At 32.2% G+C, this 25,575-nt stretch overlaps 3 protein-coding genes across 4 annotated transcripts; 1 reads left to right on the top strand and 2 right to left on the bottom strand.

The window, feature by feature from the left end:
* Positions 1 to 4,906: 4,906 nt before the first annotated feature.
* LOC110673198 (type IV inositol polyphosphate 5-phosphatase 7) lies at positions 4,907 to 10,364 on the top strand. The gene is made up of 13 exons (XM_021836255.2): positions 4,907 to 5,631; positions 5,762 to 5,846; positions 6,302 to 6,370; positions 6,480 to 6,564; positions 6,663 to 6,767; positions 6,864 to 7,563; positions 7,683 to 7,876; positions 8,232 to 8,340; positions 8,431 to 8,579; positions 8,787 to 9,040; positions 9,755 to 9,827; positions 9,917 to 10,103; positions 10,191 to 10,364. The coding sequence occupies exons 1-10, from the start codon at positions 5,602 to 5,604 to the stop codon at positions 9,007 to 9,009; spliced, it is 1,749 nt and encodes a 582-aa protein (XP_021691947.2). The 5' UTR covers positions 4,907 to 5,601; the 3' UTR covers positions 9,010 to 9,040; positions 9,755 to 9,827; positions 9,917 to 10,103; positions 10,191 to 10,364.
* A 2,958-nt stretch (positions 10,365 to 13,322) lies between these two features.
* On the bottom strand, positions 13,323 to 14,886 carry LOC110673263 (uncharacterized). Of its 2 annotated transcripts, none has more exons than XM_021836340.2 (2): positions 14,277 to 14,886; positions 13,323 to 13,735 (listed from the first exon to the last, which is right to left on the bottom strand). In XM_021836340.2, exons 1-2 carry the CDS (start codon positions 14,614 to 14,616, stop codon positions 13,728 to 13,730), a joined length of 348 nt encoding a protein of 115 aa, XP_021692032.2. In that variant the 5' UTR covers positions 14,617 to 14,886; the 3' UTR covers positions 13,323 to 13,727. The 2 variants fall into 2 exon arrangements, with proteins under 2 accessions (XP_021692032.2, XP_021692031.2); XM_021836339.2 differs by having other exon boundaries at positions 13,323 to 13,727.
* Positions 14,887 to 23,994: 9,108 nt separating this feature from the next.
* On the bottom strand, positions 23,995 to 25,062 carry LOC131179097 (uncharacterized). Its single transcript, XM_058144813.1, has 2 exons — positions 24,722 to 25,062; positions 23,995 to 24,154 (listed from the first exon to the last, which is right to left on the bottom strand). The coding sequence occupies exons 1-2, from the start codon at positions 25,060 to 25,062 to the stop codon at positions 23,995 to 23,997; spliced, it is 501 nt and encodes a 166-aa protein (XP_058000796.1).
* Between the last annotated feature and the right edge of the window lie 513 nt (positions 25,063 to 25,575).

Raw genomic sequence — 25,575 nt, 5'->3', positions numbered from 1 at the left:
TGGCTGTGAACATCTATATAACTTCTTTAATCTGGTAGCCATGATGGGTAAATAATTGGTATATAGATCATAGACAATGAATAATCTTGCTTTGTGCATCTCATGAAACTATAATTACACACTTTAATAGTATAAAGAGAAAAAAAAAATTATAGCTCATCCTAAATTTTATTTCGTGTTTTAATTCTGTCCCTTAATTTTTATTTATTAATAAAAAATTCTTCCAAATTACAGTAAGACGTCTACAAATGCAATTTCAATACTTTGTAGTGATAGGTAAATTTTTTGTTGTGATGACATTAGTATTTTTATGATAGGTTCAAATAACGGTTGAAACAGCCATATTTTTTTAAATGTGAAAGTAAATGGGATAAAAAAAAAGGATAAATTTTTTTATTTTTTAACCTAAAAACCTGCTACAATAAGTTTATAGCAGTTTAGAGAGATTTTTGTAAAATAAAATTAAAATTAAGAATTTTTTTAGTAATAAATTGAAGTTAAGGAATGAAAGTAAAACATGAAATAAAATTCAGACATCAACTATAAAAATTTTTAAAAAAAAAAAAGAGTTCTATATAATATCTTTATTGAAGAATAGTCAAATATTTATCTTAAAAACTTTTTTTTTTTAATGGAAGTGCCTTAAGTTTATTATTCAAGTGCCCAAAAAAATCTTAAATTTTAGTTTATAAATAAATAACTCTCTTATTTATTAAATTGAGATGAAATTGAAAAGAAAAAAAAATAGCAGTCTCTATATACTAGGCTTAATGGGCTGTAGATGGTGGAATATATATCTGCATGCATGTGTGAAAAATGGGATAGCCAAAATTCTCAATTGGCTTTCCATTAAAAAAAAAAAAATCATTTATATCCATAGGTATCAAGCATTTGGGAAAAAGGGCATAAAATAAAACAATAAAGAAAAAGTTTAGAAGGGATTTTCTTTGTATATTTTCTATTTTTCCCATTAAGCAAATAGCACAATATTCAATGGGACATGGATGATTTATGCAGCTTACATTACGTGATAGAATAGAAGTTGCTCAACCTTGAATATTAACAAATGTCATGCTTCCACTATTAAATGACTTAGGCTGGAATTAGAAATTCACCTTTAGGGCTAAGAATAAATATTAAAATGAAATTAAATAAAAATTTATTAAAAATATAGATATTAAAAATGAAATTATAAAATATTTAGAGATTAAAATTAAATAATATAAAATTATAAATAAAATTTACATAAAGGTAAAAACATTAGATGGGTAAACAATATATTTTTTTTAAATACATTAAAATTTATAAATAAAATTTTAATTTATAAAAATTTATAAAATTTAAGAGAGCAAACAGTTATTTTAAAAAATGCATTAAAATTATAGATAAATTTTTAATTTTTAAAATTTTTGGAGGGCCATGAGCTATAAGTAGTACTGCTCTTACTAGTATGGCTTAATTTTATTGGTTAATAACATAATTAAAACTTGACAGATATTAGGTTTAAATCTTTCAATTTTCAATCTCTCTGTAAAGGAATTGGGATTTTTTTTTTTTTCTTTTCTTAGAAAAGAATTAGAAGAAAAAAAAAAAAAGAAATTAATGATTTCGTAGTTGATCCATGATGATGGTGTTCACTGAGATTAGATAGCACTTAATGGAAATGCCATGCAAGAGTTTCCTAAAAATAGACATTTCTTTTTCTTTTAGCAGGTGGATATATATGGGAACTTGATTGCTAGGTGTAGGCCCTGAATTTATTAACCAACGGTTCATTATTTCCCTACAACTAATAATTTCTCCCTTTTCTTTGTATCCACAAAAGTTTAAACTCCAAGTTTATTCAAAATAATAATAACAATAATAATTTTAGAAAAATTAAGAAATATATATGTATATATACACAATGAAATAACAAATATCCAAGCAAGCATTAGTATAAAACTAAAAAAAAAATTACCAATGAATGAAGAGTTTTTAAGGTCAGATTTTTTTTAAACGAGTTTTATTATATATTAGGATTAAATTTTTTGTTCGAATTTATTGAAAAAATTAAATATTTATTATTTAATATATAAAATATAAAATTTTAAATTGAAAATTGTATATATATTTTTTAATTTTCTCATTAAATAAATAGACATGTATAAATAGCAATTATAAAGTATTTTATATTGATATATGAAAACACTTAAAAGGCTATAGTCTCTCTAAGAAGTTTTTGCATAGCTAGCTAATAGGTTGAAGTCTCGTTAACGGAATTAATCAGATAAATTGCTCTACCATTTTAAAACGGCCATGCACTATTATTTATAGAATTAATAAAGAGTCCTCAGTTTGTCAATCATTACTATGTTTAAACTTGATAAGTTTCCTGTGTTGATTCGAATTAAGCACTTATAGAATTAATAAAGAGCTCCCAGTTTGTCAATCATTGCCATGTTTAGACCAGATAAGTTTTCTATATTGAGTTGAATTAAGCACTCTATTTTTGGTGGTTGCCTTCCGTCAATTCCTTTAAGTTAATATTAACTTTTATTCACGCAATAAAATATAAATAAAGAAAGAAAATTCATCAGAGTCCATACAAATGCTCCTTCTTTTTTCCTCTCCCAATGAGGCATGAAGAAAATAAGCATCCAAACTCAACTTTTTCATCATGTCGTCATTGAATCCAAAAACCTTGGTTTCTCTTGATACTATTCAGCTGCAAATGTCACATATTATTGTAGGGTCTCTTCTTTTGCCCTTTAGATGCCTAATTAACCAATATGGCCCCCAGTTGCTCTTTAGCCTTTGATACAAGTCTTCACTTTACAAGTTTCTTTGTATTATTATTCAATCTTAACCTTTCAACCTTATTGATTGAAATGATTTCCAAAGACCCACATTAGATGAACCGTAAACCATTTCTCTTATCTTTCTAAAATTCATACAAAAGGGAACCACATTAACAACCATTTTCTTGTTGGTAATTGATTTTTTATATTTTTTGGCTGATTAGATTACCTTGATTTGAACACAATGGAAGTCCACTCACTATACACCTTTAGAAAATTATACCCATTTAAATTTTCAAAATTAAAATTAAAATTTTTAAATCATTAATTAATCTGATTAATTAAAAATTTAATTAATTTGGGGGAAATTTGAGCTCTAAGAGAGGTTTCTTTTTTCTACAGAATAAAGCAAATCAAGACACCATGTCATGGGACAACTCACCCCTGGGTGTGTTTTTACTTTGGATAACATAGGACAGCAAAACAACTTTAAATGGCCTCTAATGCTTGATTGGGACCAAATGGCAATAATACCAACCCCCAAAGCTTCAATTGAGTATGGTTTAGTGATCATAAAAAGGATTTCCATTTGCAATGTGGAGGCTCCAATTTCTGGCTTATAGTACCCCAACTTGGAATGGCTCCGCCGTCAAGCTTATTAAATATATAATTCTTTTGGATTAGTGTGTAATTTGCCTATAATCAATGTGTAAGGCCCAACAACCATGAGATAAAGCAACTAGCCGAATGCAAGTGACGCCCACTTGGGCACCATTCAATTAAAATTAAATTAGGGTAATGTAGTTTATATAGTTTGCTTTTATTTATTTTTTTTATATAATTGGTTCTTATTGAAATTTAAATTCAAAACTTTATAGTTTTGTAGACAACTTTAATATTATTAAATTAAAGTTTATTGATTTAGTATTTATTTTGTCATTAGCTAAAATTTAATCTCATCAAGAGCACTCTAATATTATTTAAAATTTTGAAAATATTATATTAATATAGAGAAATACATCTTTAATATCATCAAGTTAATTCAACAATACATTAAGTAGAAAAAAAAAATCAAATAATGGTGTTAGGAGCTTAATTTTATTATTTTTTTTTGGGGGGGTTTAAATTTAGTCATGGTTTTCAATTTAGGAGTCATCAGAGTTGACTGTCTAAGGAGGAGCTACCCATAAAGGAGGAAGCATTGGCGGCGGGCGGCGGGGCGCATCTCAGTTTTTTGTTCTCAGTTAGGCTCAACAATTTATGTGCTTTTTATCAATGTGACCAAAAACGCAAAACAGAGACCCGCCACCTATAAATGGGTGAAGCTCCTAATTGCTCAAAAAGCACAATAACCAAAAAATATCATAGCATTGGTAGATTTCAAGGGCAAAGATCAACCATAGGGGCAGAGAGACCTTAAAATTGGGACAAGTGCCCTTGTTTTCAAGGACAATTCTTAGGCTAAGCCAAAAGAACCCTCCAAATTGGTTAACATCATTCCCTACATTCTTTGCCATCTCAACATTTAACAATCCATGCAAACAAAAACTACACAATACTCCATAAAACAGAGAGTTAAATATAATAAACTAAAAACATGTGCAAAGCTGCCTAAACAAATAAAAAAAGCCCATGTAGGAGAGGTATCCGTTTGTTAATACTCAAATACACAATGCCCTTCTGCAAAACATTCCTTACCAAAGAAAAAGAAGAAACACAAAAGCCCAAAAAAGAAAAATAAAATTAAATCAGAGAAAATCAAAAGAGAAAGAGACGGATGGAAACAGAAACAAAACCATAGCAGTATTACATATTGCTCTTTATCTTTTTCCTTCTTTAACTGCTTTTTCACTTTGATGGATGACCAGAATGGGCGAGAATTGAAGGGAAGTGGCATAGTTACAGCCTACAGAACTCACTATATAGTGTATATACATCATTAGACCGCCTCCCCTGCAATTTATTGACCGCGGGCAGGCTTTCTTAGCCTGACTATTGCCGTTTTATGGAAGAGTGTCAGGGCTAAACGACCTGCCCGTTTTGCCCCAGCATGCTGAGCCTGCCTTGAGATTTGCAAATTGGAAAACAAGAAAAGAAAAGCTAGTCCGTAAGACCGAGTCTTAAGTCTGTCTTTCTTTCTCTCTCTTGCGCACTTTATTCTGTTCAAGTTCGATACTTTACTGGTCACTAAGAACGAGGCTCTTTGTTTCAAAGGGGGAACATAGGAGAGAGAAAATTATAAGCTTTCCCTCTCTGCGCTTTCTCTGTCTAAAACTTGCTTTCTCTCTCTCTCTATGTACGCCACATTGTCTTGTTCTATTTCAAGAATCTCATCTCACTTCCACGCATTAAAGTGTTTGTCTTTCTTGACTAATTGCACACTCTTATTTTGTGGGCTTTTGTTTCTTTGTTCTACCTAGCGTTTCATATACCGCATAATAAGCTTTGGAAGAGGAGACTGAGGAAAACCAATTGGCTGTTTGGTTCTGTGGTTTATTATTTGAGCTTTCTTTGGTTGTTTCAAGAGCCTTCAGTTGAAAGCAAGACAACCATTTATTGATTGGTCCCTTTGGTTGAGTTTTTATTTTGGTTGCATTGGGAGGTTTTTGGAGTCTGTAGAGAGTAAAGAGCTGTGCTTAATGGTCTGGTCTGCTCTCGTTTCAAAGCCTGTTGTAGCAAACCAGAAAATTGGGCAATGACAATTCCTGATATGGGGTTCTACTCCTTGAGTATCTGAAATTTTTGGTGATATTAAACAACAGCCAGAGACTGGGGTGTCGCGAAAAGTGCAAGAACTGCTATATGAAGTAGTGGTGAAAAAATGAGAGATGGGAACTCCAAGAAAAGCAAGGTTTTTTCTTTTTAAAATTTATTTTTTTGCTGTAAACCAATGGAATTTGTTTCCTTTCGTTTAATTGTGCAATTGTGATGATTCTTGAATGATGTTAATTAATTAATTAATTTATTTTTATATGGTGAAGCTCTCATGGTCCAAAAAAATGGTCAGAAAGTGGTTCAATATCAGGAGTAAAACTGAGGACTTTCAAGCAGATGATGTTAATGGAGGTTTGCATTTTTATTTTTTTTCGTCTTTTGGGATTTGATAGAAACAAAGGCTAAAACTTTATTTCTAAGCGATTTACTGTACAATTCCTAAACGTCTGGTTGGTTGCTGAGATAATCGAGAGACAAAGAGGAATATGCTTTTGAACTTGGTGCATAATGATCTCATGATTCTCAAGTATCAATCACTTCTTTCTCCTTGGCTAATTTGTAAAGCTAGTCGGAGTTAACTGCAGGCATCCAACCAGTGAAAGAAATCTGGTTTCTTTATTCCCACAAATTCTTAAAATGATTCATCTATTTCTCTTCTAACAAATTTGTTAATGACACCTCCCTCCCTGTTTATTTTATTTTATTTTTATTTTTATTTATACTATTTGAGTTTCTCCATATTCATATTCTTTTAGCTCTTTGTTTCAAAATTAAGGTTGATGCTAAGCATTGATTCTCTTTTTCAGGAGGTGAAGTGGAATATAGGACTAGCTTCTCTGAAAGGGAACCGTGCACTATCAAGAAAAGTAAAACAGGTGCAGCATCAAATAAAATTGAGAACTTCTTTAGGAGAATATGCCTCAATTTAAGTTTGAATTTCCTTCAATGTATATATTCCTAATTTTTACCCTGACTTTGATGCAGAGAAATTTAGCAAGAATCCAGAGCAGGTTCGGCGAGGGAGAATGAATCTTGACCATCCTCGAATCATAGATGTGCAGAACTACAGGTCTTTTGTCATAAATTTCTTTTCTTTTTTTTTCTAATTTGTTTTTGTTTATGTGATGCTTATGTACTGATGCTTTTTCTGTTTGCAATTTGGAGCAGCATTTTTGTAGCTACATGGAATGTAGCAGGAAGATCCCCACCAAGTAATTTGAGTCTCGATGACTGGCTTCATGCCTCACCTCCTGCGGACATATATGTTCTTGGGTATGATCCACGTCTATAATCTTCTCATCTCTTGTTGCTGAACTCTAATTAATTGCTGATTAGTAATGGAAAGTGTCTGTTCCCTTTGTATTTCAGATTTCAAGAGATAGTTCCTTTGAATGCTGGTAATGTTCTTGGTGCAGAAGACAATGGCCCTGCCAAAAAATGGCTGGCCCTCATTAGAAGGACTCTAAACAATCTTCCAGGTACTAGTGGCAGTGGTGGGTGTTATACTCCGTCTCCAATCCCTGAACCAATTGTAGAAATGGATGCTGATTTTGAGGGATCATCTAGGCAGAAGAACTCATCTTTCTTTCATCGACGATCATTCCAGACAACTCACAGCTGGAGAATGGACAATGACCCTTCAATTCCACAACCAAGACTTGATCGGCGATTTAGTGTTTGTGATCGGGTTATATTCGGTCACAGGCCCAGTGACTATGATCCCAGTTATAGATGGAGTCACAGACCTAGTGATTATTCAAGGCCTAGTGATTACTCCAGATCTAGTGATTACTCTAGATGGGGTTCATCAGATGATGATAATGGGCCAGGGGATTCACCAAGTACTGTATTGTACTCTCCAATGTCCTATGGTGGTTCCTATAGCGGATCTACATCTGTCGAAGATGGAAATAGGAGACCAGGGTATTCAAGGTACTGTTTAGTAGCGAGTAAGCAAATGGTTGGCATATTCCTCACGATATGGGTCCGGAGTGAATTAAGAGATCATATTAGAAACATGAAAGTTTCTTGTGTTGGCAGAGGATTGATGGGTTATCTTGGAAATAAGGTATTGTTTATGCGAAACATGTAGTTCTAATATTTTCTTTATTACTTGGCTTTCCAAGTTATTCAGATCCACTGACGATTTACTAAACAGAGAAGCATTCCTTCTGCTTGTTGTTGTAGGGATCTATTTCAATCAGCATGTCCTTACATGAAACAACCTTTTGTTTCATCTGTAGTCATCTAACCTCTGGACAGAAGGAAGGTGATGAGCTAAGAAGAAATGCAGATGTCATGGAGATTCTTAAGAAGACAAGATTTCCACGTGTTAACAGTGCGGCTGATGAGAAGTCCCCTGAAACAATTCTTCAGCATGAGTAAGATTCTTTCTTTCTTTCGTTCTTTCTTTCTTTCTTATGAACTATTAAGCAAGCTGTACTCTTGTTACTTGCAACCAGCAAAAGTTGCAAAAGTGTTTTAATAAATGAGAAGATTGTGGGGATCTAAAGAACATGGGAAGGAAATATTCTCCCTTACATGAAAATTGAATTAATTTATTTTAGTTTCCAATGCATTTGAAGTGACAAAGTCGTGCTTTTTACTGTCCCTTGTAAGGTTTGTTTACCAACATCTGTAATTCTAAACACCATTTACATGGATAACTGTGTTTATCTTTACTATTACATAACTTTGTTCTCTTTTTATATTCTAATTTGGTATATATTGATGTAGACGAGTTATTTGGCTTGGGGATTTGAATTATCGCATTGCCCTTTCTTATCGATCTGCTAAGGCTCTTGTTGAGATGCAAAACTGGAGGGCTTTGTTGCAGAATGACCAGGCATGTTTTCATTTCTGTTTTAGAACATGTCATTTTTTTGTATCACTTTTAAGTGAACTTTCATCTGATCTTCTGATGGTTATCTTACAGTTGCGGATAGAGCAGAGAAGAGGTCGTGTTTTTATGGGTTGGAATGAAGGGAAGATTTATTTCCCACCTACATACAAATATTCAACTAATTCAGACAGATATGCAGGAGATGATATGCACCCAAAGGAGAAGCGTCGAACTCCAGCTTGGTAAGAACATCCTCTACTATAATGTTTGAGGTATTATGCAAGAAAGAAGAAAATAAAACATATCCTTCAATGCAAAATTGAAGTTTATGGATTGGTTAGGTACAAGAGAAAAATAAATAAAAAAAGAAGTATGTAATTAAAAATGGTGTTATATGCAGGGAGTCAGGCACATAATTTGTATTTCTGATTGACTAATTTTATGTGAAGGTGTGATAGAATTTTATGGTATGGAGAAGGCCTACAGCAATTATCTTATGTACGTGGGGAATCTAGGTTCTCGGATCATAGGCCAGTTTATGGCATATTTTGGGCAGAGGTTGAGTCTAGCCATGGCCGATTGAAGAAAAGTATGAGTTACTCCAGTTCCAGAATTGAGGTAGAAGAGCTCTTGCCATACTCACATGGGTACACTGAACTAAACTTTTTCTGATGGATGAGGAGATAGCTATGACCCACATTAAGTATGTTTTCTCTGTCTCTCTCTCTCTCTCTCTCTCTCTCTCTCTCCCTGTTGCATCTGCACATGATTGCACAAATGCACTCAAAACTTGCTACTGCATGCACACAAATTGATAACTTTGTTATGGGCTAAATAGCTAGGCCTGGAGATGTTTTGCCTGTGCCCTCCATCATCTTTTCTGCTAACAGTTTACAGAGGAATAATTCGAACATATAGTCGGCATTCATTTCTCTTTTCCATCATTGATTGATTCATAAGGACAATAAGCAGGTCATTAAAACATTTTCAAAAGATTCTGGTTACTTGCACATCTGTTCAATCAATCAGAGGAAACTCCTATTGACCTTTTCATTTTTAAAATGTTTTTCCCTTTTCACCATCTTTTCCATTTTTGATAGATGGGGGTACCAAAATGAATTAGCATGCAAAGGTTCATCATTTGGGTGGTCCTCTAATAGAGCCCATTAGAACATTAAGGTGACACCAAGGGAATATCTTGCAAGAAACTGGATATTGCTGCTTTTGGAAATTTGGTGCTTGGATTTATGCGAATCTACATGAAAATGCAATTGCAAAAACAGAACATGTTTTTGGCATATTATTGAGATGTTTTATGCATTAGAGTCATAGATATCCTCTTTCGCTTTGTAAGTTTTCTTGAGAAAATCTTTTACTTTGTTCCTATTCTAACGTTGAATCTGGTCCCCATTTGTAGGCGGGAAGCACTTTGAAGAATATATTTCCTTGAAGGGTGATTATGACATTCCATTGCCCACTAACCGAAAAAGGTTGGTGTTCTCTCCTCTTTCAACTTTTCTTGGCTGTGCTGTACATTTTTGTTTCTTCCTCTAACTTATCTCCACTTTCTTCTTTTCAGGTGTAAATTTTTGTAATTTGGTCAGCTAATTAACTCCACACAACATCAAACCATTGTAACTTCGATCATCAAATGTAGTTAGACGCTAACCAGTTTCTGTTTGGTACATGATTCACTAACCCGACTAACAAACACCCAACTTTCGGGCAAAGCTTGGTACCATATTTCAGTCCTGCAATATGATCAGGTACTATATTCTTGTTCATTAGTCTTCACTTTTTTGCTTAAGTTAAAGATAACCAAGTAATAATGAGCAAGAAATTTCTTTTTTCAGGATGACCGTACCCTGTCAGGAATTACCAAGTGGGTGTCCAAAGACTAATTTATTCAATTCTTTTTTAGTTTAGGAAACATTCTTGTTTTTGATGACTGAAAGATGATGGTCAATACAATCATTTGGATATTTTCTTTTTGTTTTAAATGAGAAGCCAAGTAAAGATTTTATGGATATTCATTACCAAAGTGAGAAAAGAAGAAAAAAAGAATTATATAGTATTAAAGTTATTAAAGTTTATGATAGATTCCAGAATGCTTCTTTGCTGTGTGTTGTTGCCAGTGATTATGAATTTACTGAAAAAGTGGTTGTCTTGATAATCTACAGTTACACTGCTGCTCTGCTTTTTCTTCTTAAAACTGTGATGTTAACAACAAACTAGAAAAGCACAAGATAGTTTTACAGCTTCGGCCGGCTTATTGAGAGCCATGATGTAGAGACTCATCTTTTGGAGTTTTTGATCTAGATCATGAGTTTAATCCCACCATCTTTTTCCTACTCTGCCCACTGTGTCATTTGAAAGATTCCTCTTTTTTTTAGGAACAATCATAACAGAAACAAGACTAGAGCCTGTGAAGAGCAACTCCTGTTATACATTAGACCACAACAGAGAAATCAACTCATCTGGAGGCCTCTCTCAAAATATCAAGATTATATTCCATCATATTCCCAATTTAGAACCGGTTTAGTCTTGAGGTTGTGATTATTTTGTTGAAAAAATTATTTTAAATATTATTAAAAAATAGTTTATAAAAACTGTTTTGAAGTTTTTATGATTCAAATATATTAAATTTAAATAAAAATAAATTTTTAAAGTTCTCTGTTTTAGCTTAAATATCAATGACAATTAGATACTTTAGTAAGAATCTCCCAAATCTTAGAATCCATTTGAAAGTTTTTGCAGATACAGCTGTTGAAACATAGTCCCCGAAATAAGAAGAAAGAGGATGAGGGCTTTTAAAGTAATGCATATTCCTTGCTTCAAGATGGACGACAATGGCACATTTTCTGTTATCAAAATAAAAGCAACTGGTAAAGAACAATCAGTCTCAAAATATGGCAAACCTAATTCAAAACCTTTCCCTAAACATAAGAAATACTATTATTATACATAAGGTGAGTCTGATTCACCTAAGAATTTCACATTGGATGATTTTACTTATGAAAGTTCATCTCCATTCTTATAATCATACAGTTATTTGACTTCCTGTGATTAGCCTAATTAACTAGCAATTTGCAAGTTCTAAACTTGGTTAATCAAGTTAGGTATGTGATACATTCACCTAAATTATGTATGAAATGGATGTGATTATTTGGACAGCACTTTGGATTGAAATTTCAACCAAATTTCTGTCTATATATATTGTTAGGAAAATAATTAGTCTTCAATTCATTAAGCTCCAAATTAATACCAAAACAAGGATATGGAATTCTGTCATTCTACAAGAAGAGGCAGGTCTCAAATTATAGGGAAACATTGCTTATATCAGACAGCAACAGTGAAGTTTTATCAGATAGTTCACAAAGTCACCAATCAAATTCAAATTTCATTCTCATAATCATGCATGCATGGAAAAAAAAATAATCCCATCTTCTGGTTCGAAAACTAGATGGATATCTTCAATCCAACAAAAGCAACAACATTTCTCAGAAAATGAAAGGAACATGGATACTTCATTAATATTGCACAAAAATAGTAAAACGAAACAATTGAATCTTTGCTTTACAAGCAGGTCTTGTTGCATTGTTTCTTTGCAAATGGTCCCATTTGAAGGCAAAACTTTCTGTCATGTTCCTATCATGATTCATGAACCAACTGATAAAGCATAGGTCCTCTCCTTTCATTTTGTTTTTTCACTTTTTCTTGGCACGTGAGATAATCTTTTACTCATTGCCAATTTCATAGATGTCTTGTATTGTCTAAAATCAAATCCTTTTGTTGGTTGGATTTACAAGTTACAACCCTTCATTAGTTCATTAGGTACATAATTCAAGTATTTTGGTAGATAATTGATCACGTTTCACAGGACTAAATCTTGGTTTTCTAACATTTTAATTAATTACCACATAATTCAGCTGATTCTTGCCTTGCAATATTTGATTTAATCAGGTGCCTGCAAAATCAATTGGCATCTGTATGGAATGTGTGCTTGTAGTCCTTGCACAATGAACTAATCGCAGAAGGAACAGAAGGGAAATAAAAATGTTTTAAAGTTTATGATAAACATCTGAAGTCCCATGCTCCCTCCGTCTGTGCTTGTGATTCACTGAAAAGGGAGCATTCTTCTCTCTTCATCTGCGAGGCAATGGTGATCATATTCTTCAAAAGCACAAAACAAGGAATGCATCTCACACATTGGAAAGTCATTATGTATGCTACTTCTACTTTCTTCTTTTGCCTTTTACTCAGTTCATCAAGGACATTGTTTTTAACTCAAAAATGGTAAAATCACCAATAGAGTACTGATATAATATTAACTGGCAATCAACTAAATTACAAATCTTAATCACAAGTCTGAACCATGGTTTTTCATGATTAGAATAATCTCTCTAAATGAATATTAGACAACCTGAAGCTGATAAATTTGTTTGTAAAACTTGAGATGCGTACATCATCTGTACCCGTTTGTTAGTGGAAGGTGAAAGCTACATTGGCTAAATTTATAGAACTAAAGGCAAAAGCAGGAGTCTTTATTTTTCGTCTTTGCAGAACATGCCAATGGATTGGATATTAGACAACCTGAAGCTGATAAATTTGTTTATAAAACTTGAGATGCGTACATCATCTGGACCCGTTTGTTAGTGGAAGGTGAAAGCTACATTGGCCAAATTTATAGAACTAAAGGCAAAAGCAGGAGTCTTTATTTTTCGTCTTTGCAGAACATGCCAATGGATTGGCCTTGTTTCTCTGATCCTTAAATCAGTAACAACTCACTCTGTCAACTAGCTTTTTTCAGATATTTGGCAAGCAAACAAAGAGCGTTAAGATTCTTAGTTTTCAATAGATTTTTCACAAAAGGCAGTACCACCTCCTTTATTTTAAAGCCAGAGTTGCATAGGATCATTGTGCACATGCAAATGAAAAACCTTGGAATTTCTAGCAGAGGATGTATAAACTTGCAAATAACATGCTGAAATTAAACGAACAATAAAATTTATCTGTTGGATTTTGCAATTGAGTACAATCCCTCCTTGAAGAGCCTAAAAGAATGTAAGTGTCGGTAATGTAAAACAATAAATTGAAAATTTACATATCAGCTATGAGGAAAAATAGTGTCACACAACCCTTTTGGTAAACAAAAGTGAAAGCTGGAAGCAAAGACATTACAGCTAGGCACTTCTGCAGCAAACAATGGACTTTCAGTCCATATTACTTTAAAACTACTTAAGAGCGAAACCCCAGCTTCTGCACTTCTTTTGTGAAGAACTTTCCTCCTAATGCTGTTTCCAACCTTGCTGATGTTTCTTTAGCAATTTCTTGATCAAACCCATCCAAATCCATCTGATATTCTCGGCATTCAGGTGAGCAAAATGCACCTAGGTGACTGCATCAATGAAAGAAAAGCATGTTTAAGGCAAATAAACAAATGAATTTCAAAAGATACAGTTTCCACAGATTCTGGGGAATTATTATAATAAGTTAGAGGGTCTCAAGGGAAAGAAGGGAAAATCATGTCAGGGAAGAATACTCCAAATCTGTGTCTATATGCTAAAGAACTAACCAGTAACCTCAAGAACATTGCAACAGCTTACAAAACCACATATATATAAGCTGACATTGAAAATTTGAAAAACCATGTAGAAAATAAAAGGTATAGAATCAGTGAAACAATCAATAAACTATGAAATCCTTTTTCTTCTTCTGTAATATATTACTGTTTGATGGCAGAGAAATTTTTTGGTGATTATAAGTCAATATTATCATGCATGCAAATTTAGTCCCTTTTCTATAGATTAAACCTCAAACCACCTATAAACATGAAATAAAGATCTTAGTTTATCCTCTCCCTTTTATTTTTAACTGTAATTCATGTTGTTGAATCTTATTTTAAAAGAGAGGAAAAGACAAAGGAAAAGAAGACTCACCCATACATGTAAGTATCCTTGTCCTGAAGGAGTTTCTTCTTGCACAAGAAACAAGCTTTAAGAAACTCTCCAAACCCAGTACCAGGCTTCTTGTTCTTCGGCCGTGCATCGTTACTCTCCCTCTCAGGCAATCCCAACGTGAGTATACACCGGCGAGTCTGCTGCTTCTCTGCCGATACTGGAGGCTGAGAGTACTCTTTAACCGTCTTTGAGGTAGTGATGGGAGCAGGGCCTTTCCTCTCAGAGAAGACACCGGAGACTCGACCGGCAGAGTATGGTTGAACAGCCCAATCTCTCCCTGGCTCGACGACCGAACAACACGAGAACGTGTGAAAGACATTGACAGTAACTGGGGGAATATGTTAGGGATTGGATGTTGTTGAAAAATGTTGCGTAATTAGGGTTTTTATGATGACAAATGAAAGCTCTAATATTTGGGTTTTGTCTTCAGTAATGGGAATCAATTATCCTTGTAAAAGGGATGGGATTAGGGTTCTTGGGATACGACTATTAATGTGAGATTTTATGGAGGTTTGAGCGATCACTGGGAGTCTGATATATAATGAAGGTTATTATAGGATTAAAGTTTCCTAATAGGATTACTATTTTCTAAAAGGATGTGATTAGTATATTAATTGAATATTTCAAAAAATAAATAATTTTTTATTTAATTTAAAATTAACTATATCATATGCATATATCCTTATCATAAATACGAAATACCACAAGTGGGATCATAATGAAATATTGAGAAAATTTCAATTTCCATATTAAGATACAATATCAACATGGATTACTATTTCAAATGCTTATTCAATTTTGTTTTGATTTTATTTTTTTTAAATAAATCTTTGTAAGGCAAATGCTATTAATTAATGAGGATACATCATTAAACACTTATATGATCTATCGCACCATGATTCTGATCTTTCTGTGCTAATTTCTCCCTTAAAAAATAACCCACTGTAGGGTCATCCCATTGACTTCAATTCTAATCTCCGCCACCATTTTATACTGCCATGGCTACATATCCTTCTTCCACCTACTTGCTCTCCTCGCCCTCTTTCTATATTTATCTCAAGTTTGTGATATAACTCTCCAAAATATATATGCTTAATCCAGTAATTCAGATTTTTGGACAGCCCATGAGTCTTTTCATATTTAATGTTTTCGTTCAATTGGTTCAACCATCGTAAGATATACTCAAGAAAAGTAAAAATCTCGATTAAATATAAACAATTTTGGTGCGATTGATAAATATAACAATGCATATAATTATGCACATATAAATATAATCCTATAATTATATTAGCTAATAATATCTATATAATTATATAATTGAATTACTATAACCAATCATTATCTATATCTTATATAAAGAGATCAGATCACTTATAGAAGTATGTTCTTTTTACCTAATCAATCTCATACATTATTCTTTCATATAAATTATAATTTGAGCTTCAAGAGTTCTCACCGGGAACACCTCGGTAAACCTTGATCCATTTATTATTTATTTTGTAGGTTCTTAACTGTAATAAATTTTCATGGACCGTGTCACGACCCGAATTCTGGGCTGAACTGGCACTAAGATTTGGATCAGTATAAGGCCTCCGAAACTTATAGTAAGCCTAACTATTCCTAGCCTAAACCCAAAGCCTATAAATATAGTCTAATTTTAAGAAAACAAATGGATAGAGTTTGACCATAAATTATACTATCCAACGAGGAGCCTTAACTCACTCGACCTGTAAATCAATACAACAACAATATGGGGAGCTCAGCTCACCTTCACAATCTTTAAAGCAGATAAATAATCACATGAGAGCTCAGCTCTCTCATCCAAAGAAATAATCATCTCAAACATCCAAGCATATCCACATAATAAGTTTACAATATCAAAAGATTAAGTTATTATAATTCCAGATAAGATTAATAGACTACTGATACATGCAGAGTTTTAGAATATGAAACAAGGAAAAAAAAAAAAAAAAACACAATTAAGCTTTTCTTGTAAACATGCGAGAAAGAAAGCAGGTTATTCTCAAAAAGTTCACTTGTCACCTGAGGGAAAATTGTTGAACAGGGGTGAGCGTTCGACTCATAGAGTAAGATATTAATTTTAAATACAATTTCTATAACTATCTAAATCTAATATATTGCCTAGATATGAAATACAACATAGTCACATAGTATCAAATAATTCAAGCAGTATTAGTACAAAAGATAATTTGGAGCACATACACACCCATATGTCACATCAACATACACACACACACACACACACACACATATGGGAGCTGATCTCCTGTACAAGTCTCTTAATTTCAATACTTGCAAGCGAGGTCAACTCAAACAGGACTTTCTCTTAATAATTCAAGTGTGGGGGTCAGCGATATCGACTCAAAGCCGTATTCATCTCGACTTATCCACATATAAGGATCGAGTCCCAGCGAGTCAAACTTCAGCCACGGCTACCTGTCATATCCATATCTATATTCACACCACACGCATGCCAACACACACATACATAGCTTCAAATTACCTTAAAGCGACATCCATAATAATTTTATTAATAAAATATGCAATACAAGAACGTGCCTAGCATTTAACTATATATATATATATATATATATATATATATATATATATATATATATAAGTGAATGCAAGAGCATACATTGAATAAATAATATTATTGAAATTATAAACAAAATCAATATCTACTTACAGACAATCGGAGATCACCGAGGCGGTTGGGCAAAGGAGGTTGACTCGGATCACCTAAATAATTATATACATGATTTTATTAATATCAAAACGAAACAAGAAAGTTAAGGAGACAAAAATATCCTAAACTTATGTCGAAAATCTGGCAGAGTTTCTCCTGTACCTAATACCTACCTGACCTACAAAGTAACTCAAATAACACTTCCTAATCCAATGGCCTCAGGCGCACATTACAATAATATCATACTGCCCCTCCTAGGCTCGTAAAACCAGCCAACACTCAAATAACTATGTAATTTAGCTATAAAGTTTAAAACTAGTATTTTGCAAAAGCCATCCAAACTAATCCCAAAAATTCTATAATCATGCCCCGCAGTCCTTAGGGATGTTATTATACTATTACAAAAGGAATTACAATTTTTTGACTATTGACGAATATTTTATGAATTTTATTCTAAACCTAACATTAGAGAAAAAGGACAATTTGGAGTTCGGATTTACCTATGCCAATTCTAACACTTGGAATGCGTCCGGAGCGTCTGAAAATAGTAGGAAGCATTGTAATATTGACTCACTTTCAAAGTGGGTTCGGTAGCTCGTCTGTCTAGGCCGAAAATGCGATCCCTATCACTGGTGAAATCTCCTCAAAACGAGAATCCCTACGCAAAATCCACAATATCAGGAGTTAGAATACAATTTTTATTTAATTACAAAGTCCCATTAAAGACTCAAAAAATCATTGCTAATTTAATGGGATCCATTGGATTTTTGGTATCGAAAAAATTTCAAATTGATGTCATTGCAAAGCTCTCGATGAGTGAAGTATGCTGGTGATCTCAAAATCTCATGGGGGTTCATGGTTTAGGAGAAATCTAGCCTAAAAATTGAAATAGGCTAAAACTTCTTGGGTTTGATTCGCACAAACCGCCCAATGAAAATTAGTGAAATAAATGTTTATGGGAAGCTCTTAAGGAGTAGAACATTTAGGAAACTGAACCCAATCCGATTGGTGGCCGGATAGGCCAGAATTGGCCAAGGAAGTCAAATCAGTGCGATTTGAAGGGGAGGGGCTCTTAGGCATTTTTCAGCCAGCTGGAGGGGCGATGCCAGCAGGGGAGGCTAGTCGGAGGTGCGTTGGTGAGGGGGGAGGCCAGGGGAAGGGTCAACTGGTGGTGGGGAAGGGAGGAGAGAGAGAAAAAGAAGAGAGAAGAGAGGGAGAGGTAATGCGCACAGGAAGAAGAGGGAGGAGAAAAAGAAAACCAGTTTGATTCAATCGACCTGATTTGATTAGTTCAATTCAATCGATTTAATTCAAGGTACCCGAAATTTGATTTTTGCTCTACCCTTGGACCCAAAACGAAACTCGAAAATTTAGAAAAAAAATTACAAAAAATTTAGAAAAATTTATAGAGTCTCAATATATTATTAAACTTACCACGTGGTTTTTAAATTAATTTTTAAAAATATTAAAATTAATTGCTTCAAAAAATAAAAACTTGATTTTGAAAATCTAAAAAATTCAAATTAAATACCATAATATTTAATACATTAAAATATCATTATTTACATAAAAAATAATTATTACAGACCGCAACCATTAATATTTGTATTTTATTTATCTTTGATTGTATATTTGTTTGCAAGAAATGTAATGGATGCATGCATGCATGCTGCAGGCAAAGCATTGGGAGATGACCGCTTCTATCTAAGCGTCATATGTGGTGGTAGTTCAGACAAAGATGAGTGCTTCAAACATGCCTACCATATTATAGAGACATCAAATTCAATTTCTTATAGTTGAAATCAAATTAAAAAAAAAATAATTTTTTTTTATTATCTGCTCATAAAAAATTTTAAATAAAAAGAGCTATTCAAATTATTACATTAGTATTTATGATATATAATTAATTTTTAATATAGTGAAGACAAATTAATCTCAAATTGCAACATTTTAAATTTGGATACTCTCAAAAATTTTTTTTTGTTTAATTTAAAATTAACTGCAAGTCATATTACATATGAATATCCTTAATGAAATACCACATATGGGATCATAATGAAGTCTTGGGAATTCAAATTTCAATTTATATATTAAGATACAATATCAAGAACTATTCAATTTTGTTTAGGTTTTCTACTAAAAGAATTTTTTTGTTTGGATTTTATTTCTTAATATTTGCATGGCAAAAGCTATTAATTAAGGACAAATTTCAACAACAATCTGTGAACTTATATAATTGTAACACTGTAGTCCCTTAATTTAAAAATGTAATTTATAATTCCCTTCATTTTTAAATTTTGCACAATAAAATTCCTCTGACCTCAAATCTCCAGTTTCTCAGTTAAATGCTGACGTGGACAATCCAACGTGATACTTAGTTAGCATTTCTCTCCCCTCTTTCTTATCACATGTTATAAAATCATCTTTTAACTTTGCTTGTTGTAAAACTATTGTCCTTTAATTTTATCATTTATCACACTATTATTCTTAATCAGTGTTATTTGTAACACCATTATCCTAATTCAAAACCTCTTCCTAGATGTAAGAAATACTATTATTATACATTAGGTGAATCTGATTCACCTAAGAATTTCACATTGGATGAATTTACTTGTGCAAAGTCCATCTCCATTCTTATAATCATACAGTTATTTGACTTCCTGTGATTAGCCTAATTAACTAGCAATTTGCAAGTTCTAAATTTGTTTAATCAAGTTAGGTATGTGACACATTCACCTAAATTTTGTATGAACTGGATATGATTATTTGGGCAATTCTTTGCATTGATCATTTCAACCAAATTTGTAACACCTAACTTTTCTATTTTTCAAACTTATTATTATTATTATTATTATTATTATTATTATTATTATTATTATTATTATTATTATTATTATTATTATTATATCACTTTAAGGTGATTAAGTTTTGTAAATTAATGAAATGTAATAGTTATTTCATATAAAATATACATGATTAAATTTAATGGGTATTTAAGAATATAAAGGATATTTATGTATTATCTTTAGTAAAATTTTTATTTAGAAGTGTTTTGATTTGGAAATTTTTTATTCAAAATGTATGTGGGTAAAAAGCATATTTATGGACTTAAAAGTAACATTTGTTTGGTTTTGGAGTGAAATCATAATTTTTAAAAGTTAAAGAACCAAATTGTAAATTAGTTGACACTTGGCAGCTTCCCCATCACCCATTTCCAGCACATGGGCTGGATTTTTCTAGTCTCCAGCAGAAAGAAGAAAAACGGGAAAGGAGAAGGGGAAGGGGAGAAGAGAGGAAGAAGAAAAGAAAAGGAGAGAAGGAAAGAAAAAGAGGAAAAGAAAGAGAGAAAGGGAGGTTTTGAACTTCATTTGCATGGAGAATCAACCAATTTCGGTAGAAAATGAGAATTTATGGTGAGAGGTTGTAAGTTTTAGAGAGAGAAACAATAGTTTTGGTTAGAGAGAGAAAGTAGATTTCAAGCAAAAAAATTCTATTTTAACATTTTTCTTAGATTATGTAGATATTTATGAGCATCCTTAATTTTTGAATCATTCTCAAATAAGATACACAATATTTTCTATTAATTTTTTAAGTTTATTAGCTTATTTTAGATTTTTAGTTTTATTGAAGTTTAATCAAGTCAAGAATATGTTTTTGGATGTTTGAGTGCTATAAATATATTAAAAGAGATTTTTTTTATTGGTAAAGTTTTATGAATTTTTATTGTTGATGTTATTATTGTTATTGTTATTATTATTATTATTATTATTATTATTATTAATATTTGAGAGAATAGTTTACATAATAATGAGTTTTTAAAAGGGATAAGATTATTTTGACTTCAAAGTTAATATTAGCGTATAGAAATTGGAATTTTTATATATCTATTAATTGAAAAAGGTTGGTTGAGAATTGATGATAAATCTATATTTAGCTTTTATAAATTATGCTTTTCAAAATATTAAGTTAATAGGTTTCATATTATGTCTACTGTGATTCTGAATTTTCCAATTAAAACTATATAATTGACTTGTAGAAATGGGATTAGTACTAGATAGAAGTAAAATTTTGAAACTATGAAGCTATGTAAATATAAAATTAAAGGATACTATATTTGTTGATTTTATTGGGAAGAAACAATTATATTTGATGTGTTAAATCAAAGTTTTAATGGTAAGGTTTAGAAATAAGACTTAAGTTCTAGAAATTTTAATATGGTTCAATACTTTTTGATAAATAAATAAATATATATATATATAAATATATATATATATATATATTTTAAATCAATTGTTATTGAGTTAGAAAACATGAGATTTCAGAATTCGAATTAAATTTAAAATTTCAGTTGTGTATGATTGATTTGAAATGAAGTTAGCCTTAAGTAGTTAGAAATTTTAGATAATGTAGCATGAAATGAGTTGACAGAAAAATGCATAAAATACCATATAACTTCTTTAATAATCTTGTTCACCTAGGTTTTTCAAGTAACGAGAAATAAGGTAAATTTTATATTATCATGGAATTTAATTATTGGCATTGTAACCCTTGTTCAATTGTTTACTCGCGTGGACCAAAATTGGCATGTCCTAAAATTTATTGCAGCTATAAATTTTGTTTAACTTAGTTATTGGACTTGGAGTGGAAATCAATGAAGAGGATATGAAATTATGAATTATATTATTTATTGTACACACCCTTGAAAGGTATTGACTTTTAAATTTTGTTCGTGTTATTGCCTTGTGGTGCTCATTGCAGCACTTATTATTATGATTATTGTTATGGTTATTATTATTAATATTTATGAGAAATGTCGATTTATGCTAAATTGTTGTCTTATTTATTTATATATTTTTTTAATTAAATTTTTTTGACACAAAATTTAAGCATGCTAAAAGTTTTATTTTTAGAGTTGCGTGAACTTGATCCTTCATTTTGTTATGAAGGTACGAAGATAGCTTTTGGATGTGGTTCAAAATAACTTTATTCTTATGTTTTCTATAATAATAATAATAATAATATTATTATTATTATTATATTATTATTATGTGTTCAAATAGTTAAATTATAGCAGAAATATTGAAATTTTGGTTTTTGGTCATGTTAGTCACGTTTAGCACAACTTGGGTGTGACAAAATTTCTGTCTATAAATATTGTTAGGAAAATAATTGATCTTCAATTCATTAAGCTCAAAATTAATACCAAAACAAGGATATGGAATTCTGTCATTCTACAAGAAGAGGCAGTTCTCAAATTATAGGGAAACATTGCTTATAGAAGTCAGCAGCAATGAAGTTTTATCAGATATTTCACAAAGTCAACAATCAAATTCAAATTTCATTCTCATAATCATGCATGCATGGAAAAAAAAAATCCCATCTTCTGGTACGAAACTATATGGATATCTTCTATCCAACAAAAGCAACAACATTTCTCAGAAAATGAAAGGAACATGGATTATTAATACTGCACAAAACTAGTAAAAAGAAACAATTGAATCTTTGCTTTACGAGCAGGTCTTGTTGCATTGGTTCACTGCAAATGGTCCCCATTTGAAGGCCAAACTTTCTGTCACGTTCCTGTCATGATTCATGAACTGATGAAGGATAGGTCCTCTCCTTTCATTTTGTTTTTACTTTTTCTTGGCACGTGAGATAATCTTTTACTCATTGCCAATTTCATAGATGCCTTGTATTGTCTAAAATCAAATCCTTTTGTTGGTTGGATTTACAAGTTACAACCCTTCATTAGTTCATTAGGTGCAAAATTCAAGTATTTTGTTAGATAATTGATCACGTTTCACAGGACTAAATCTTGGTTTGCTAACATTTTAATTAATTACCACATAATTCAGCCCATTCCTGCCTTGCAATATTTGATTTAATCAGGTGCCTGCAAAATGAATTGGCATCTGTAACTAATTGCAGAAGAAACAGGAGGGACGTAAAAATGTTTTAAAGTTTATGATAAACATCTGAAGTCCCATGCCCGCTCTGTCCGTGCTTGTGATTCACTGAAAAGGGGGCATTCTTCTCTCTTCTTTATCTGCGAGGCCATGGTGATCATTTTCTTCAAAAGCACAAAACACGGAATACATATCTCACACATTGGAAAATCATGATCTCATGATGTATGCTACTTCTACTTTCTTCTTTTGCCTTTTACACTTGCCTCTCTGTTTCAGTTCATCAAGGACGTTGTTTTTAGCTCAAAAATGGTAAAATCACCAATAGAGTACTGATATAGCATTAACTGGCAATCAACTAAATTACAAATCTTAATCACAAGTCTGAACCTTGGTTTTTCATGATTAGAATAATCTCTCTAAATGAGTATTAGACAACCTGAAGCTGATAAATATGTTTATAAAACTTGAGATGCGTACATCGTCTGTACCCATTTGTTAGTGGAAGGTAAAAGCTACATTGGCCAAATTTATAGAACTAAAGGCAAAAGCACGAGTCTTTCTTTTTGTCTTTGCAGAACATGCTAATGGATTGGCCTTGTTTCTCTGATCCTTAAATCAGTAACAACTCACTCTGTCAACTAGCTTTTTTCAGATATTTGGCAAGCAAAAAAGGAGCGTTAAGATTCTTAGTTTTAAATAGATTTTTCACAAAGGTAGTACCACCTCCTTTCTTTTAAAGCCAGAGTTGCATAGGCTCATTGTGCACATGCAAATGAAAAACCTTGGAATTTCTAGAAGAGGATCGACAAACTTGCAAATAACATGCTGAAATTAAATGAACAAAAAAAAATTCTGTTGGATTTTGCAATTGAGTACAATCCCTCCTTGAAGAGTCTAAAAGAATCCAAGTGTCGGTAATGTAAAACAACAAATTGAAAATTTACATATCAACTTTGAGGAAAAATAGTGTCACACAGCCCTTTTGGTAAACAAAAGTAAAAGCTAGAAGCAAAGACATTACAGCTATGCACTTCTGCAGCTAACATTGGACTTTCAGTCCGTATTACTTTAAAACTACTTAACAGCGAAACCCCAGCTTCCGCACTTCTTTGGTGTAGAACTTTCCTCCTAATGCTGTTTCCAACCTTGCTGATGTTTCTTTAGCAATTTCTTGATCAAACCCATCCAAATCCATCCGATATTCTCGGCATTCAGGTGAGCAAAATGCACCTAGGTGACTGCATCAATGAAAGAAAAGCATGTTTAAGGCAAATAAACAAATGAATTTCAAAAGATACAGTTTCGACAGATTCTGGGGAATTATGATAATATGTTAGAGGGTCTCAAGGGAAAGAAGGGAAAATCACGTCAGGGAAGAATACTCCAAATCTGTGTCCATAGACTATACTCCAAATCTGTGTCCATACACTAAAGAACTAACAGGTAACCTCAAGAACATTGGAACAGCTTACAAAACCGCATATAAATTAGCTGATATTGAAAATTTGAAAAACCATGTAGAAAAGAAAAGGTATAGAGTCAGTGAAACAATTAATAAACTATGAAATCCTTTTTCTTCTTCTGTAATATATTACTGTTTGATGGCAGAAAATTTTTTTGGTGATTATAAGTCAATATTATCATGCATGCAAATTTAGTCCCTTTTCTATATATTAAACCTCAAACCACCTTTAAACATAAAATAAAGATCTTAGTTTATCCTCTCCCTTTTATTTTTAAAATTAATTCACGTTGTTGAATCTTATTTTAAAAGAGAGGAAAGGACAAAGGATAAGAAGACTCACCCATACAAGTAAATATCCTTGTCCTGAAGGAGTTTCTTCTTGCACAAGAAACAAGCTTTGAGAAACTCTCCAAACCCATTATCAGGCTTCTTGTTCTTCGGCCGTGCATCGTTATTCTCCCTCTCAGGCGATCCCAACGTGAATATACAGTGGCGAGTCTGCTGCTTCTCTGCCGATACTGGAGGCTGAGAATACTCTTTAACCGTCTTTGAGGTAGTGATGGGAGCAGGGCCTTTCTTCTCAGAGAAAGACACCGGAGACTCGATCGGCAGAGTATGGTTGAACAGCCCAATCTCTCCCTGACTAGACGACCGAACAACACGAGAGCGTGAGAAAGACATTGACAATAAGTGAGGGAATATGTTAGGGATTAGATGTTGAAAAATGTTGCGAGAATCGTAGGGTTTTAATTAGGGTTTTATGATGACAAATGAAAGCTCTAATATTAGGGTTTTATCTTCAGTAATGGGAATTAATTGTAAAAGGGGTGGGATTAGGGTTCTTGGGGTATGAATATTAATGTGAGATTTTATGGAGATTTGAGAGATTTTTGGGAGTCAAATATATAATTAAGGTTATTATCGGATTACCATTTCCTAATAGGATTACTATTTCTTAAAAGGATGTGATAAGTATTTTAATATTGAATATTTTAAAAAATAAATAATTTTTAATTTAATTTAAAATTAACTATATCACATATGCGTATATCCTTATCATAAATATGAAATGCCACATAACGAAATCTTGAGAAAATTTCAATTTCCATATTAAGATAAATATCAACATGGATTACTATTTCTAAAGCTATTCAATTTTATTTTAATTTTATTTTTTAAAATAAATCTTTGCAA

The sequence above is a fragment of the Hevea brasiliensis genome, chromosome 4 (assembly GCF_030052815.1).
Source record: "Hevea brasiliensis isolate MT/VB/25A 57/8 chromosome 4, ASM3005281v1, whole genome shotgun sequence".
NCBI classification, from domain to species: Eukaryota; Viridiplantae; Streptophyta; class Magnoliopsida; order Malpighiales; family Euphorbiaceae; genus Hevea; species Hevea brasiliensis.
Note: the sequence above shows the minus strand (reverse complement) of the source record. Positions and strands in the feature narration are given on the sequence as shown.